Genomic DNA, 18,008 nt, shown 5'->3' with positions numbered 1-18,008 from the left:
TTAAAGAAATGTTTGTTGTATTTTCCATCCCTAAACCAAAATAAAGATGTTTGAAGCTCAAATTGTGTTGAATGTTTTGCATGCAAAGGTTCTTGAAGTGTCTGATTGGCTCAACTGTAGGTCATCTTTTAAAACCAAAAAGAAATTTAAAACCAAAAAGAAAAAACCCAGTTACTAACCTGTTCCATAACTGTTGCACATGTCCATTGCACTCTTACTGCATGTGCACCCTGCTCACAGTTGTCAGAAACTTTTTCCCTCAGAAATGCCCATGAGATCGGATTGAGCGCCCTCTACTGCCGTGCACTCAGGTTAATAGCAACACTGATCCCCTCTGTTTCTTCTTGCCGGAAAGTCAGATGCAGAGGGGTAGCAGGGAAGATCATAGAATGAATGTGTACAGCACATCTCAAACCACAACAGTTACAGAACAAGCTAGTAACTTTTTTTCTTCTTTGAGTGATTGCACAGGCGCATTCTACTCTTGGTGACTCATAAGCCGTGAAATCAGGAGGTGGGATAGAAGTCGATCTGAACAAGGACTGGAGAACAGCTCTCCCAAATCTGACATTTTTACAATGCTGAGTGATGGTACATGGAAATGTGTGCATCGAAGATCAGGTTGCTGCTCTACAAATATCTATAATAGGCACTTGAGCCAGAAAGGCCGCAGAAATCACTTGCCATCTCGTCGGATGTACTGTCACTCTGCTTGGGGGAGTAACACGAGCTAAAACGTTGCACAAGTGAATAAAGAAGACTATCCAAGATGAAATCCTCTGAGAAGAGACGGGGAGCCCTTTCATCCTGCCTGTGATTTCCACGAACAGCTAGGAAGACAAGCGTAGCTGCTTGGACCTGTTGAGATAGAAAGCTCACACTTTTCTGATGTGTGGTATGTGCAGCCTTTCCTCATCTTTATTCAAGTTAGGCTTTGGGAAGAATGACAATAAGTAAATAACTCGGTTAATATGAAAGTTAGGCAGCACTTTTGAAAAACTGGATGAGGACGTAGGTGAACCTTATGTTTAAAGAAAGTTAGAGAGAGAGGGCCAGACATTAGTGCACATAGTTCACCTATGCTCCTAACAGAAATGGCGGCCACCAAAAATGGTACCTTCATTAAAAGATGTAATAAGAAGCAGGTAGCTAAAAGCTCAAAGGAAGGCCCAAGGTCTGACAATGTCAAGTTCAAGTCCCACAGGGGAACAGAATCTTGTATGTGAGGATATAATCACTCCAGGCCTTTCAAAAATATAACTGACATCTTATTAGAAAATACAGAGCGATTATCGACCTGAGGATGGAAAGCTGAGATAGATCTATCAAAGTCCTCCTAGCAGATAACAGCCAACCCTTGTTGTTCTGGGTATAAGAGAGAGTCCAAGATAAAATGGATTGAAGAATGTGTCGGCAAGACTTCAGATTATTGGGACCAGATAGAGAATTGCTTCCATTTCACCAAGTAAGTAGATCTAGTAGATGGCTTCCTACTATTTAAAAGCACATCCTGAACCTCTTTTGAACAAGACTCTTCCCAAGGGTCTAGCCATGGAGCATCCAGGCTGTTAAATGAAGCACCTCCAAGTTTAAGTGGAGTAGGAAAATAGAGTCTTGAGAAATTAGGTCCGAGTCCAACAGAGACAAAACTGGAGCTTTTATGAAAGGGAGTGGAGAACCAGTGCAGCCGAAGCCAAGCTACCGCCGGTCTTTGGGGGTGATTTCATTATGTCAATGGGAGAGCTCACCCGTCCGCACATAGAGGCTACACGAGAGATCTTACAGCGATGCAGTTGCATCAGTACAGCTGTGCTGCTGTAAGGTCTCTAGTATAGACATAGCCAAAGAGATTGTGAGGTTGACTGAATTGGCAATGCAGAAATCCCAGAGTCAGACTGCCTCTTGGCAGAGCTGGGATGAATGGACCCCTCCTGGCCATCATTACCAGTTTTCCCCTTGACAGTACTGTAGGATGAGAGCTCTGAGAAATGAGCAGCTGACACAGAACTGGGCACTGCAGTAATTGAACTGATTCAGTGAGCTCTGATAATATCATGGGAGCGATTTCCTGCACTGTTGGGGAAACCAAAACTGACAAAGACAACAAGTCTTTTGTTGCCGCAAACACCTCTGCCATAGTTGGTAATGGAATGGCTGCTGTTTGGTAAGTAACTGAAGACAACAGCACTGCAGAAGTTGCAGGTGCTGCTTCAGGTATTGGACTTGACAGTGCCTGTCCCAGCGCTGGAGTCAACAGTGCCCTCCTTAGCTGATAATCTGGATGAGTGCTTAGATTTAGGATGTACTCTACTCAATCCTCTATCCCCTTTCATGGTGTGGTTTAGGACCTAGAGATCTTCCTCTTCCGGCCTTTTCCTTACAAGCCTTATGCTTCTTCCTTTGCACCAGAGATTGTGACTGGTGCCAGGCCTCTGCCAATGTTAGCAGAGCACTTCTCACTGTCGATGAAGTGGTTGTTCTCCCTGTTTGGGAAGACTACAATGGTGGTCTCAGCACACCTTTCGTTAAAAGAAACTTCAGCCTGGCCTCTCTATCTTTTTTTTGGTCCTAGACTTGAAGTCCTTACCTATTTGATATGAGAGATTCACCCAGGCACTTTAAACAGCTGGAGTGCAGGATCACTCAAAGGCATTGGCTTGGATAAAAATAACAAGACTTGAAGCATGGTGACCAAGGCATTTCTTGGTATCAAAAACCAGAACCCCAAGCAGGGAAACTGAAAAATAATGACTGCTTGGGTGCCTTATGCAAGCTGCCCTGCAATGCATTTAGTTATTTGGTACATTCTACCACACTACAAAGTTTGTAATATTATATTCAGTGTCTTCCTGATGTTCAGAGATGAACAAAAAGTGCTAATGCTGCCTTTGTGGCTCTAGCAGAGAATGTGGGATATACAGACAGAAGGAATTTCCATAGCATGAATACATTAGTAATCTATGCCCTAAAAATAAAGTTCCCCATAATGACTGCTAAATTTCTAGGATTCAGGAAGCAGTATTTAAAAAGAAAAAGCTTAAGTCAATGAAGATTCCAGATGTCTACTTATCCTTACTGCATCTTGAAGATCAGGAACAGAATTTCTCCCTGGTATTTTGACTTGATGAAATAGAGATGAAGAACTAGATCCTTGAATGTGGTTGAAGATCACACAGCACAGATCCTGGGCGGGTCATGGCTAAAACTCCCCCTAACACCTTCTTTGATAAAAGAAGAAAGGAAGAGTGTGGTATTGGAACCACTATACCTGTTCTATGCCACTGGAGGATTCCCCTTATACTGGGGTAATCCTCTCACGCCCATTTATGCCAGCTTTACAGGCAGAATCCACTCACAGTACAATGCAAAGTTCCACCACACTGCTGGCAATGGCCAAAAGTCTGCTAGATAACTGTTATGTAAGTGCTGCACGCACTTTGTCTCTTAAATTTCTTCTGAATGTATGAGATGGGTCAAAATTATAAAGTACTGATTGATATTATCCAAAGGTTTCTGTAGTTTCATTTATTCCTTAGCTAGAAAGATCATTTTGAAAAAAGACAACTATGCTCTATAATAGAGTAGATCATCACTAATTCACACACAATGTTGTGAATTAGTGAGTATCCGAAAAGGATAACACATCAAAACAGTGTACTTCATTTATTAGACAAATGTGATTTAATTTTAATTCTTTATGATAATACTTCACAGCATTCTGGGAAATACTGTAGTACATTAGTGTTACAACTTTGATTAATATGAGGCCTGTTAGAGCATTTTGCTATTTAACCTTTGAATGAGAAATGTCAAGGGCCGACTTCGTTTTTACATATTAGGAAAGTGCAAGCCAGTGAGATTCCATGGGTAATTGGAAAGATGAACATTAATTTGAAATGTTACACCTGGCATTATAGGTTCTGTCATTCAACTACAAGCAAATCAGCATTTGGGGTTGTAATATTTTTAAATAACTTCTTGAAGTGAAAGCCAGAGAAATAAATGATGGCACTGTTTGTCTCAAATAGCTTTGTATAACTTAGTGGAAGTTATCATGGCAATCAATCATTCTCTTGACTTTATAAAGCAAGCACGAGCATGTGAACATGAGGAGTGTCTTCCAGTTTTGGGGCAGTAAGACAGTATTCCCATCATAATTTTTTGATCGTCCTTAACCTTGGAGTTCATCCACATTTCTTTCGGAGTGGCCAGATGAGCAAATAGCAGCCAGGAACTTTCACTTGTGTGCATACAATATTGGCAGCATCTCTCTTCAGTGCTCTATGTCCATTCACATTGTAGAAGTTGGCAATAACCTACACCAGCATTTGGTCCTATTGACAGAATGTTTATTTTACTTCTCTTGGGTACAGAAGTAGCTATCCTTGCCCATGGGGTATTGTGAGGCTGCAGGGCATGAAAAGCAGAAGCTATAGAAAGTCCAACAATTCCCACATAAGCCTAGTAGTGAAAGAAACTAGATTCACAGCACAGCAGCTAGATCTTAGGAAGGGGACTCTCAGAGCTGTAGTTTACTGGGCAACATCCATACAGGATTCCATTTGCCTCCTTTTGTCCAGTTTACAAGTAGAGGCAAACAAAACACAAGTTTAAACTGTGCTCAGCTACAAGTATTTGTACTTACAAAGTGAAAAGGAGATGGAACCAGGCATGTGCGCGCACATGCACGCGCACGCGCACGCGCACGCGCACACGCACACACACACACACACAATGAAAATGACATTCAGTGTGTCCATTTCTAACTTTCTTCAGCATTAACAGACCCCGCAAATCCTAGAGACTGAAAAGGTAGAACAATGAGTGCAATATATTGCATTTTACCATAGCGTACAAAAGTAACCAGCATCCCTAGCCTTGAGAACGTTGGCTTAAATTCAATCACTGGAGGAGAGGGAGCCCACACATTTTGACTTCACCAAGCATCATGGTTTTCCACATCTAGTCCAAGGTGTGCAGAAGCACTGACATGGCCACTGATTGCCCTCCATCTACTCTCTTGCAGTCACAGGAGACGGCAGCACTAAAGGAGACAGCTGAGCAAACACACAGCTGCTGTTGATCAAACCTGCTGAAGAGGAAGAGGAGCTCCACTGTCAGAATTCCTAGTGAGAGATAGAGAAATGCAGGACTTTTCTTCTTGACCACTTGCCTGGTGATTCTGACTCATGGCATCACTAGGCAGAGGGAATACATCCTATATGTAGAATATGTGTTTGTTGTATACAAACACACAGTAATTTAGGATGCCAACCTTAAAGGGGGTTAATTTTCAGAGAGTAGCTGTGTAGCAATTCCTAAACACGCTTTTACATCTCAGGTTTAGCACTCAAAAAAATCACTGGTTGTTTTTGAAAATTGTGTCCTATTTGTTTGAAAATAAAGTAAAATCTTCAATATGAGTTTCATTCATCAATGTATTTTTATCTCCAGATAAATTGTTCTAATCCAAGAATATCAGTGTCTGTATCTAAACTAAAACCTGTATTGCCTTTGTTCTGACTAAGCATTTTATGTGCCTGATTAAAATTTTAAACACCCTTAACTCATTTTATAAAAGCTGAATAAAATTTACACCGTGCTAATCACCATTTTATTTTCAACCAATTAAAATGAAATGAACCTAATAACATGTAAACAAATGAATTCTCACCCATCTGTTTATCACTGTTTAACAAAGCAGGAAGGAACTGCAAGTATTTTCCATAGAAAGTACCATTTTTTAAGTTAAACTCAAAATCTTAATTTCAAATTTAGACTATGGAAGAAAAACTGAATAGTTTAATTGCAAATTAATGTCTGTTAAGTAACTGTAAAATGCAATTATATTGGAAGTCATCTGTTTCTTCTGCATTATTCCTCCAAGGGGGTATCTCTTCACTGGACTGCATTGCTCACACAGGTTTCCCAACAGGTAAGTTCAGCAAATTTGAACACGATTATAGTGGCAAGTATTAGTTCATTCATCCAGAGATGACTCCCATCATCCCCTACTTCCCTAGGAATCAACCAATCCAAAGAGCTATGAAATCAGACGTTTCTCAGCAAAGGACAGTTTTAAATAAGTTATTAAAATCAACTAATTAAAAAAGATTGTATTATAAATATGCTAGAGATGATACCTCAATGTGTAGTTCTGGTGCTGCTTGGAGCTGATATGCCATCGTCTTAAGGAGAAATGTCACCACCTGTCTCCCTTCCAAGTGAGATGGGGTGTGTGTGGGTAAAAATATTCTGCCTATGGGCTGGGTTGGTGTGAAGATTTCACCAGTGAAGTGGCACATGAACGTCAGCTCCATATGTTGGTAAGGGGGCCACACCAAGATTGTTTCATATGGAAGTGGCAGCTTGTACTTGTTGACTTGAACCCACAGGCATGGTGATAGCCACTTCCCCAACCTCTCATCTGGGTGAAAAAAGCAGGGAAAGAATATCTCTACAGATCCTCCTTCTATGGGTGCCTACAAGAGACATGCATCCCTTCCTCATGGAGGTAGCCAGGAGAAACAACAGCTCAAGTCCTTGGGTGCTGACAGCTTCTCCCAGAAGTGCTGTTTGTAAAATACTAATTCAAGAAGGAAATGTCTTGGGGTAGGTGCAGAGGGCAAAGATACCATTCTGAGCCAAGACAGGTGAGAGTGAAGATCCCTGCTGTCAGGAACAGGTTCTCATTGTTGGAGCTCTGCCAAAGTAGTATGCACTGGAGGTGCAAGGAACCATCCTCATGGTCAGCTTTCAGTTATAGTTACTGGACTACATTTTGAAAGCTTTTACCAGGATCAGTACTGGCTTCTGTGCATTGGATTGTTTTGGGGTTTTTTGTTGTTGTTTTTTAAAGTATTTCTTGTTATAGGCCCCACAAAGAACAGCAAAAATAGAGCATTTTAGAAACCTGAACCATGTACATTTTACTTTGTTGACATACGAACATGGTTTCAGTGTTTTCCTTCAAATTTCACAAAAAAACCTCTCTCCTCTATACTTGTGGGCATGATTCTTCTCCCAGCTAAATCAACAAAGAACAGGAATAACTTCACTGAAAATGAATGAATTTACACAGCACTGTAAAACTAGAGAGACTGGAATCAGGTCCTGAGAATAAACAAACGAGAGATGGGGGGAGTTTGGGGGACAAAGTGAGATAAGTGCTGAAACCAGAGATGAAAATGAGACCTTAGCTGAAAGGTTAACTGCGGAACTACTGGGCTGAGCAGTTGCATAATTACCTTTGACAATCACTAACTGCTCCAACCACAACCTTGGTCCTTCTGCTCCCCTTGCGGCATGGGCAATGCAGAAAAATTTGTGAAAGGGTAGTGGACTCATCTGTTTGCGTTGAGGGAAAGTTCTTAAAAGCTTTGCTGAACTGGAACCTCAGTGGCAAAAGCAAGTTCTTGTTGAGCAATGCAAAGGCAAATTTACACTAAAGGACTAATTTAATATAGAAATCCCTTGGGATTACCATCATAAATGTTTTCCCTTAACTGTTATTTCTAGAAAAGCAATTTTTTTAGTTGCTAATTTTGAAGGTTTCTGTTCTCAAATTAGGATCAAATAGTTCTCTGGGGAAATGAAACAGTAATTTATTTGCTAAGTTTAAGTACTAAGAAAAGCAACAAAGGGATACTGGATACATTAGGATGTTCATTTACTAGTTCCCAGTAGTAATGTGTTTTTTCACCAGACAAGGAAAGTACATATAGGAATGTTCAACCCTTCAGAAGCAAACGCAGAGCATTCTAGGTTGCACCGCTAGTGTGGGCCTCCCTCCCCCAGCATTAGAACAGACTGACAAGCTGTACTGAACTGTAAAGTTACTATTACAAACAAAAATCTAAACTATTGTACTGTTCCATAATGTTAAAGTGTTTTCACTTAATATGATCAGTATTTAACAAAGGACTAGGAGAGAAGCATCCAATTTGATTCTGGCCTCAAGTTTCCATTTAATTAAGCTTTCACAGAATCATAGAATATCAGGGTTGGAAGGGACCTCAGGTGGTCATCTAGTCAAATCCTCTGCTCAAAGCAGGACCAATCCCCAACTAAATCATCTCAGCCAGGGCTTTGTCAAGCCTGATCTTGAAAACCTCTAAGGAAGGAGATTCCACCACTTCCCTAGGTAACCCATTCCAGTGCTTCACCACCCTCCTAGTGAAAAACTTTTTTCCTAACATCCAACCAAAACCTCCCCCACTGCAACTTGAGACCATTACTCCTTGTTCTGTCATCTGGTACCACTGAGAACAGTCTAGATCCATCCTCTTTGGAACTCACTTTCAGGTAGCTGAAAGCAGCTATCAAGTCCCCCTCATTCTTCTCTTCTGCAGACTAAACAATCCCAGTTCCCTCAGGTTCTCCTCATAAGTCATGTGCTCCAGCCCCCTAATCATTTTTGTTGCCCTCCACTGATCTCTTTCCAATTTTTCCACATCCTTCTTGTAGTGTGGGGCCCAAAACTGGACATGGTACTCCAGATGAGGTCTCACCAATGTCGAATAGAGGGGAATGATCACGTCCCTCGATCTGCTGGCAATGCCCCTACTTATACCACCCAAAATGCTGTTAGCCTTCTTGGCAACAAGGGCACATTGTTGACTCATATCCAGCTTCTCATCCACTGTAACCCATAGGTCCTTTTCTGCAGAACTACTGCCTAGCCATTCGGTCCCTAGTCTGTAGCAGTGCATGGGATTCTTCCACCCTAAGTGCAGGACTCTGCACTTGTCCTTGTTGAACCTCATCAGATGTCTTTTGGCCCAATCCTCTAATTTTTCTATGCCCCTCTGTATCCTATTCCTACCCTCTAGCGTATCTATCACTCCTTCCAGTTCAGTGTCATTTGAAAACTTGTTGAGGGTGCAATCCACACCATCCTCCAGATCATTAATGAAGATATTGAACAAAACTGGCCCCAGGACTGACCTTGAGGGCACTCCACTTGATACCGGCTGCCAACTAGACATGGAGCCATTGATCATTACCCGTTGAGCTCAATGATCTAGCCAGCTTTCTATCCACCTTATAGTCCATTCATCCAGCCCATACTTCTTTAACTTACTGGAAAGAATACCGTGAGAGACCGTATCAAAAGCTTTGCTAAAGTCAAGGAATAACACATCCACTGCTTTCCCCTCATCCACAGAGCCAGTTATCTCATCATAGAAGGCAATTAAGTTAGTCAGGCATGACTTGCTCTTGGTGAATCTATGCTGACTGTTCCTGATCACTTTCCTCTCCTCTAAGTGCTTCAGAATTGATTCCTTGAGGACCTGATCCATGATTTTTCCAGGGACTGAGGTGAGGCTGACTGGCCTGTAGTTCCCTGGATCCTCCTTCTTCCCCTTTTTAAAGATGGGCACTACATTAGCCTTTTTCCAGTCTTCCGGGACCTCCCGGATCACCATGAGTTTTCAAAGATAATGGCCAATGGCTCTGCAATCACATCCACCAACTCCTTTAGCACCCTCAGATGCAGTGCATCCGACCCCATGGACTTGTGCTTGTCCAGCTTTTCTAAATAGTCCCGAACCACTTCTTTCTCCACAGAGGGCTGGTCACCTCCTCCCCATGCTGTGCTGCCCAGTGCAGCAGTCTGGGACCTGACCTTGTTCGTGAAGACAGAGGCAAAAAAAGCATTGAGGACATTAGCTTTTTCCACATCCTCTGTCACTAGGTTGCCTCCCTCATTCAGTAAGAGGCCCACACTTTCCTTGGCTTTCTTCTTGTTGCTAACATACCTGAAGAAACCCTTCTTATTACTCTTAACATCTCTTGCTAGCTGTGACTCCAAATGTGATTTAGCCTTCCTGATTTCACTCCTGCACGCCTGAGCAATATCTTTATACTCCTCCCTGGTCATTTGTCCAATCTTCCACTTCTTGTAAGCTTCTGTTTTGTGTTTAAGATCAGCAAGGATTTCACTGTTAAGCCAAGCCGGTCGCCTGAATATTTACTATTCTTTCTACATATCGGGATGGTTTGTTCCTGCAACCTCAATAAGGATTCTTTAAAATACAGCCAGCTCTCACGGACTCCTTTCCCCCTCATGTTATAACAAAATTATGAGATTGGACACTTATCATTGAAACATCCCTTTCATCAATAAATATCTGTAATGTTACTGGGTTACATCATATGAGGATAGTTCAACTATCCTCAATATTCTAAGCCCTGATTAAGCAAGATGTATAAGCATGTGCCTAAATTTAAGTGCATGAGCAGCTCCACTGACGTTAGGGCACATGCTTAAATACCTTGCTGAATTGAAGCCCTACTAATGAATGCTTTGTATACGATGAACAAAAATAGAATCTTCCAACATACTTCTTTTTCTTCCAAATGTGACTTAAGTTAACATTTTTCTCCACCCTCTCACTAGAACAAAATAAAAAAAGAATTAAAAAACAAAACAAAACAAAAAAAACTGAAATACCTCCTGACTTTGCCTTTTTATATACAAACTCAATCCAAATTTGTCTGCATATATTAGTGTATCAGAAAAAAAAAACCCTCATAAATTTTTAGGATGTCTTCTGTAGTATTCGTGTTAAGCTTGACTAAGCTATTTTAAAACTTAATTTAAATATTTTTGTTCAAGAGTACATGATTACTTCATGCTACTTACAGGATATTTTAGGAATCAAAGAGCTGTCATGTTGATTTCTAATCTCTTGGCAACTCATTCTGTACAGGCTGTCAACCAGTTGGCTGCCACAGCTCCTTCTACCTAGTACTGTAATATTTTAAAACCAGATCGTGTGTCCATTTCATGTGAATGCTTGTTTTATAGCTGATTTACATTTTACATTAATGCTTGCCCAGGCTCTTCCTTTTCCAATTACTTAAAATATTTTAAAATCTAATGTTTGTGTTTTTGTTTTAGACTGGTAAAGCAATTACCTTCCTTTTTTGTGTACGTCTGATTTGCTCTATATTCAGAAAATTGGTGGTTTATGTTTTAATATTAATACTCCCTTTGGTTTTTATCCTTTCATTTCTTTGTGTGTCTGTATATTTAAATTAATTGTGCGCTAATGTATTGAGTTTGATATAATTCTTCAATTTAGAATTGCTAAACTCTATGTGGTGGTTGTTCCATTTTTATATGAATACGTTAACAGATTACTACTAATACAAAAGAAATGCTGTGTTGAAGTCAAAATTGGGTGCAGTGTTTCCTTTTGGTGCAATTCATATGTAATAAGCAATTCAAGATGTACTGTACCTGAATTTTTTCGTAGAGCAAACAAATGAGAAATCAAAGAGACTTTTTAATGGCTAGCATATTACAGTGGTTTAAAAACTGGAGAAAGTATTAGAGATAAATGTTTAAGGACCTCAGGAAACAGTGACAGACACTTGGTGGTACCCAGAATACCAACAAACTTATGGTACTATTTGAATATAGTTGCCAGCTATCTATTAGGCTATTCCAAGTAATTAAGATACAGGCAAAAGAAAGTAAATGTGAAACATCCCCAATCATTAACATAGATTGTCCTTTTCTCCAAAAAGAGTGCCCTGTGTGACAAAGTTACATTTATAAACATTCAGTTATTTACATTTATGAAGAAACTGATAAGAATGTGAAAGCAAGAGATGGACATCCAGTGTAATGTAGAGCAGTTTCAGGGTTGCTCTAAATTCCACCTTTGGTAATGACCCCCCGGCCCCAAAGGGCTACTCCAGGAGCAGGGATTACCAGGGCATTCTGCCGCCTCACATGCTCCCTAGATAAGGGCCTCCAAGTTTTACATCATCCTATGCCAGGGAAATCCCTAGGTAACTGGGTCTGTCTAGCTGCTTTTCACCAGATGAGGAGGAGGATCTAATCCTACACTGTTGGTAAGCTTCTGTTATAGCAAGGAGATAAAGTATATGAAAACATATTTCTGCCTTCCCACAATGCAGTATTCCATTGCAAGGCATCACACAATAGCCAAATGAACCATCCATGGTTATTAATTTCTTTATGCTGTAAAAATATTACTGTGAAATTTCATTTGGTCAGCCATCTTAAAGGTTAATTCTCTTTCCTTTTTCAGATTTTCCTCTAGGTAAACCAATCAGTGCAATTCCTATTTACCTATTCCAAACAACCCACAAATTGTTTCACTGCTCACTCTTGCTGTTAAGAGCATATTGACTTGCTGCCTGCTCTGTTGTTTAATTCATTTATGCTGAGAGTCAGGCATGAAGACAGAATTTTAAATGTGATATTTGAAAGCTGTTGGGTCATCTGAAGCTCTGACAACACTAGGGAATTCCTGACATACAAACTGGTCCTGATTTCCAATCTCCAATGTTCTGAACACGTCAGATATTCTTCCCGGAGGTGCAGATTTCAGCCAAAAAAAAAAAATTAAAATTCCTTGTGTTTACATCTTGTAGAAAAGGCCTGTACACTTGAAAGTTTTAAAATAAAGCCCATGTTTCCTTTAAGATAAAACTGGAATTGCCAAGCAATTCAACTGCAAAGAAACACTCTGACAAAGATATTTGGAAAGATCTACAACAACAACAATTAATAAATACTCATAGGATACTCTCAGCAACTTTGACATTTGGTGGATTTCCATTTTCTCTTGTTGATCTATCATGGTTCAAAGTCAATTGTGTCTGAAGGCCAGAGTTGTAGATAATCTGCCATCTAGACAATATTAACATCTGGCCTAATGGGCCAGCAGTTAATTACAGCCACAACTAGAATGAAATACCTAAGGCAAAACTCTACCAACAGTGCTTTTTGCTGTGATACCAGCTATGCTGCGCAAGGAACAGAAAGTATGATGGCACTGCTGTTGGAAATGGAAATGTTACTCAGACCTCATTCAGAATTATATTGGGAAGGGAAATTGTTTTTCCTGTTCAACTCTTCATTACAAATACACTGTGATAATGGTATTGTAATTTAGCTGCTTTTTCAAAGAGAGCAGGCATGTTGTGATTCGGGTCAAGATGCAAGTTGGAAGAAATCTAGTTCTGTTTTTTAAGGAAAAAAATTACAAAATTTTTAACTGCACCCTGTGTCGCCATTGAAGTCAGAATTCTTGTGTACATCCTGCAAATATCCTTTAATTGCTGTGCTTTGAATAAGACTTTTATGATCTAACAGCTGTCATCTAAAGTTTGTGTGTGCCTCTAGCATAAGCACATTGATTCTGTAAAACCTAACAAAAGTATTACATTTTAAAGATTATGAATCTTGCGTATTCTGAAAGCAAATACTTGTAATAGAAAGGCATACCTGGTGTATTATCTGAGCTACAGGAAGCTGTTCGGCATATTTTAGTGGTTCTGTTGCCATCTCATCATCTGGAACCCTGAAAATAAATGAAGTTCATATTACTAAATTTTCTTACAATTATTATAAAAAACAAACTCCTGGAATTAAAAACAAAAAATGTTACCACCGAATACTGTTTGAAATGTTACATCTAGGGGGAACAATGTTTTGCTTCATTATAATCAGAAAAGTAAATCCACACCTTAAAATAGTTTTTAAAAGCGAGAGAAAATAATAAGACAAGTTAGTGTAAATAAAACTTGTGTGTTAATGATGGCTACTGTTTTTCACTGGAATAATTCAAATATCTAGAAAGTTTAAAAACAGCAGGCAGAAACCTGAGAAAACCTTTTAATTTTGTTTTAAGTGAATTCAGTTCTGGTGAAAGATGCTTGCCTGACCTCCCTGCAGAACGAAGTTGTTTCTTTACAGAAAAGGTGCAGTATTGGCAATGACAGTGCAAGCTTCTCCATATGGCCCCACTAAGGGTATGTCTACACTACAAAATTAGGTCGCATTTATAGAAATCATTTTTATATAGTCAATTGTGTGTGTCCCCACACAAAATGCTCTTAGTGCATTAAGTGCATTAACTCAGCGGAGTGTTTGTACAGTACTGAGGCTAGCGTCGACTTCCTGAGTGTTGCACTGTGGGTAGCTATCCCACAGTTCCCGCAGTCTCCAACACCTATTGGAATTATGGGTTGAGATCCCAATGCCTGATGGGGCAAAAAAACATTGTCACAGGTGGTTCTGGGTACATGTCATCAGGCCCTCCCTCCCTCCCTCCCTGAAAGCAACGGCAGACAATCGTTTCACGCCTTTTTTCCCGGGTTACCTGTGCAGACACCATACCACGGTAAGCATGGAGGCCGCTCAGCTCACGGTCACCGTATGTCTCTTGGGTGCTGGCAGACGCGGTACTGCATTGCTACACAGCAGCAGCAACCCATTGCCTTGTGGCAGCAGACGGTGCAATAGGTCTGAAAACCATCATCATCATGTCTAAGGTGCTCCTGGCCATCTCGGTAAGGTCAGTCAGGAGCACCTAGGCAGACATGGGCGCAGGGACTAAATTAGGAGCGACTCGACCAGGTCATTCTCTTTAGTCCTGCAGGCAGTTCTATTGTACCATCTTATGGTGAGTAGGTAGGAGATGAGGATGGCTAGCAGTCCTATTGCACCATCTTCTGCCGGGCAGGCAGGAGATGAGGATGGCTAGCAGTCCTATTGCACTGTCTGCTGCCAGCCAAAGATGTAAAAGATAGATGGAGTGGATCAAAACAAGAAATAGACCAGATTTGTTTTGTATTCATTTGCTCCCCCCTCCCTCCCTCTGTGAAATCAACGGCCGACAATTGTTTTGGTGAGGTCTGTCAGGGGCACCTTGAAAACTTTAATGGAGATTCAGTCCTGCCAGAAATACCAGAGGGAGGGATAGCTTAGTGGGTTGAGCATTGGCCTGCTAAACCAAGGGGTTTGAGTTCAATCTTTGAGGGGGCCATTCTGTGTGACAGTTGTTTTTGTTTCTCCTTGATGTAAAACCACTCCCTTTGTTGATTTTAATTCCCTGCAAGCCAACCCTGTAAGCCATGTCATTAATCATCCCTCCCTCCATCAGAGCAACAGCAATCGTTCCATGCCTTTTTTCTGTGCAGACGCCATACCACAGCAAGCATCAAGCCCGCTCAGATCACTTTGGCAATTAGGAGCACATTAAACACCACGCGCATTATCCAGCAGTATATGCAGCACCAGAACCTGGCAAAGCGAACCCAGGCGAGTAGGCAACATCAGCACGGTGAAAAGAGTGAGGAGGACATGGACGCAGACTTCTCTCAAAGCACGGGCCCTGACAATGCGGGCATCATGGTGCTAATGGGGCAGGTTCATGCAGTGGAATGCCGATTCTGGGTTCAGGAAACAAGCACAGACTGGTGAGACCGCATAGTGTTGCAGGTCTGGGATCATTCCCAGTGGCTGCGAAACTTTCACATGTGTGAGGGCACTTTCATGGAACTTTGTGACTTGCTTTCCCCTGCCCTGAATACCAAGATAAGAGCAGCCCACACAGTTGAGAAGCGAGTGGCAATAGCCCTGTGGAAGCTTGCAATGCCAGACAGCTACCGGTCAGTCGGGAATCAATTTGGAGTGGGCAAATCTACTGTGGGGGCTGCTGTGATGCAAATAGCCAACACAATCAAAGATCTGCTGATATCAAGGATAGTGACCCTGTGAAATGTGCAGGTCATAGTGGATGGCTTTGCTGCAATGGGATTCCCTAACTGTGGTGGGGCCATAGACGGAACCCATATCCCTATCTTGGCACCAGAGCATCCAGCCGTGAGTACATAAACAGCAAGGGGTACTTTTCAATAGTGCTGCAAGCACTGGTGGACCACAAGGGACATTTCACCAACATCAACGTGGGATGGCCAGGAAAGGTACATGACGCTCGCATCTTCAGGAACTCTGGTCTGTTTCAAAAGCTGCAGGAAGGGACTTTCTTCCCAGACCAGAAAATAACCATTGGGGATGTTGAAATGCCTATAGTTATCCTTGGGGACCCAGCCTACTCCTTAATGCCATGGCTCATGAAGCCATACATAGGCAGCCTGGATAGTAGTCAGAAGCTGTTCAACTACCAACTGAGCAAGAGCAGAATGGTGGTAGAATGTGCATTTGGACATTTAAAAGCGCGCTGGCGCAGTTTACTGACTTAGTTAGACCTCAGTGAAACCAATAAAAAGTTCTGTTTTTTTCTCCTTGATGAAAGCCCCCGCCCCTTGGTTCACTCTACTTCCCTGTAAGCTAACCACCCTCCCCTCCTCCCTTCGATCACCGATTGCAGAGGCAATAAAGTCATTGTTGCTTCACATTCATGCATTCTTTATTAATTCATCACACAAATAGGGGGATAACTGCCAAGGTAGCCCGGGAGGGGTGGTGGAGGAGAGAAGGACAAGACCACACAGCACTTTATGTTTAAAACTTTAAAACTTATTGAATGCCAGCCTTCTGTTGCTTGGGCAATCCTCTGGGGTGGAGTGGCTGGAGGCCCCCCCACACCGCGTTCTGGGTAAGGAGGCTATGGAATTTGGGGAGGAGAGCGGTTGGTTACACAGGGGCTGTAGCGGTGATCTGCGCTCCAGCTGCCTTTCCTGCAGCTCAATCATAAACTGGTGCATATTAGTTTGATCCTCCAGCAGCCTCAGCATTGAATCCTGCCTCCTCTCATCACGCTGCCCTCACCTTTCAGCTTCAGACCTCTCTTCAGCCCGCCACCTCTCCTCCCGGTCATTTTGTACTTTCTTGCACTCTGACATTGTCTCCCTCCATGCATTCGTCTGTGCTCTGTCAGTGTGGGAGGACAGCATGAGCTCAGAGAACATTTCATTGCAAGTGCGTTTTTTTCGCCTTCTAATCTTCACTAGCTTCTGGGAAGGAGAAGATCTTGTGATCCTTGAAACACATGCAGCTGGTGGAGAAAAAAAAAAGTGGTATTTAAAAAGACACATTTTATAGAACACTGGGTACACTCTTTCACAGTAAACCTTGCTGTTAACATTACATACATAGCATATGTGCTTTCGTTCCAAGGTCGCATTTTGCCTCCCCCGCACCGTGTGGCTAGCCTCTCACCCCTGCCCCCTCCCTGTGGCTAACAGCGGGGAACATTTCTGTTCAGTTACAAGCAAACAGCCCAGCAGGAACAGGCACCTCTGAATGTCCCCTTAAGAAAAGCAATCTATTTCAACCAGGTGACCATGAATAATATCACTCTCCTGAGGATAAGAGAGAGAGAGATAAAGAATGGATGTTGTTTGAATGCCAGCAAACATACACTGCAATGCTTTGTTCTACAATGCTTCCCGAGTAGGTGCTACTGGCCTGGAGTGGTAAAGTGTCCTACCATGGTGGACAGAATAAGGCTGCCCTCCCCAGTAACCTTTTGCAAAGGCTTTGGGAGTACATCCAGGAGAGCCGCGAATGCCAGGGCAAATTAATCATTAAACATGCTTGCTTTTAAACCATAAAAAGAAAAGGAGTACTTGTGGCACCTTAGAGACTAACAAATTTATTAGAGCATAAGCTGAAAGCTTTCAGCTTATGCTCTAATAAATTTGTTAGTCTCTAAGGTGCCACAAGTACTCCTTTTCTTTTTGCGAATACAGACTAACACGGCTGCTACTCTGAAACCAGCTTTTAAACCATGTATACTATTTTAAAAGGTACACTCACCAGAGGTCCCTTCTCCGCCTGGCAGGTCCAGAAGGCAGCCTTGTGTGAGTTCGGGGGATACTGGCTCCAGGTCTCAGGGTGAGAAACAGTTCCTGGCTGTCGGGAATACCGGTTTCTCTGCTTGCTTGCTGTGAGCTATCTTCCTCGTCCCCAAAACCTGCTTCCGTGTTGCCTCCATCTCCATTGAAGGAGTCAAACAACACGGCGAGGGTAGTGGTGGCTGAACCCCCTAAAATGGCATGCAGTTCATCATAGAAGTGGCATGTTTTGGGCTCTGACCTAGAGTGGCCATTTGCCTCTCTGGTTTTCTGGTAGGCTTGCCTCAGCTCCTTAAGTTTCACGCAGCACTGCTTCGGGTCCCTGTTATGGCCTCTGTCCTTCATGCCCTGGGAGATTTTCACAAATATTTTGGCATTTCAAAAACTGGAACGTAGTTCTGATAGCATGGATTCCTCTC

The 18,008-nt window shown here is 42.0% G+C and overlaps 1 protein-coding gene across 4 annotated transcripts in view; it reads right to left on the bottom strand.

Moving 5' to 3' along the window:
• PIGK (phosphatidylinositol glycan anchor biosynthesis class K) overlaps nt 1-18,008 on the bottom strand; it is a 132,453-nt gene that overhangs the window by 27,003 nt on the left and 87,442 nt on the right. For 2 of the 4 annotated variants that reach the window (XM_038414421.2, XR_006273652.1), the window contains one exon: nt 13,271-13,346. In XM_038414421.2, coding sequence (XP_038270349.1) covers nt 13,271-13,346 — 76 coding nt within the window. Of the gene's footprint in view, nt 1-4,794; nt 5,199-10,653; nt 10,751-13,270; nt 13,347-18,008 lie in introns of those variants that run through there. The other 2 variants (XM_043490483.1, XM_043490482.1) reach the window with 2 other exon arrangements.

Source organism: Dermochelys coriacea, chromosome 8, assembly GCF_009764565.3.
Source record: "Dermochelys coriacea isolate rDerCor1 chromosome 8, rDerCor1.pri.v4, whole genome shotgun sequence".
NCBI classification, from domain to species: domain Eukaryota; kingdom Metazoa; phylum Chordata; order Testudines; family Dermochelyidae; genus Dermochelys; species Dermochelys coriacea.
The sequence above is the reverse complement of the archived record's forward strand: the minus strand, read 5'-3'. Positions and strand labels throughout refer to the sequence as shown.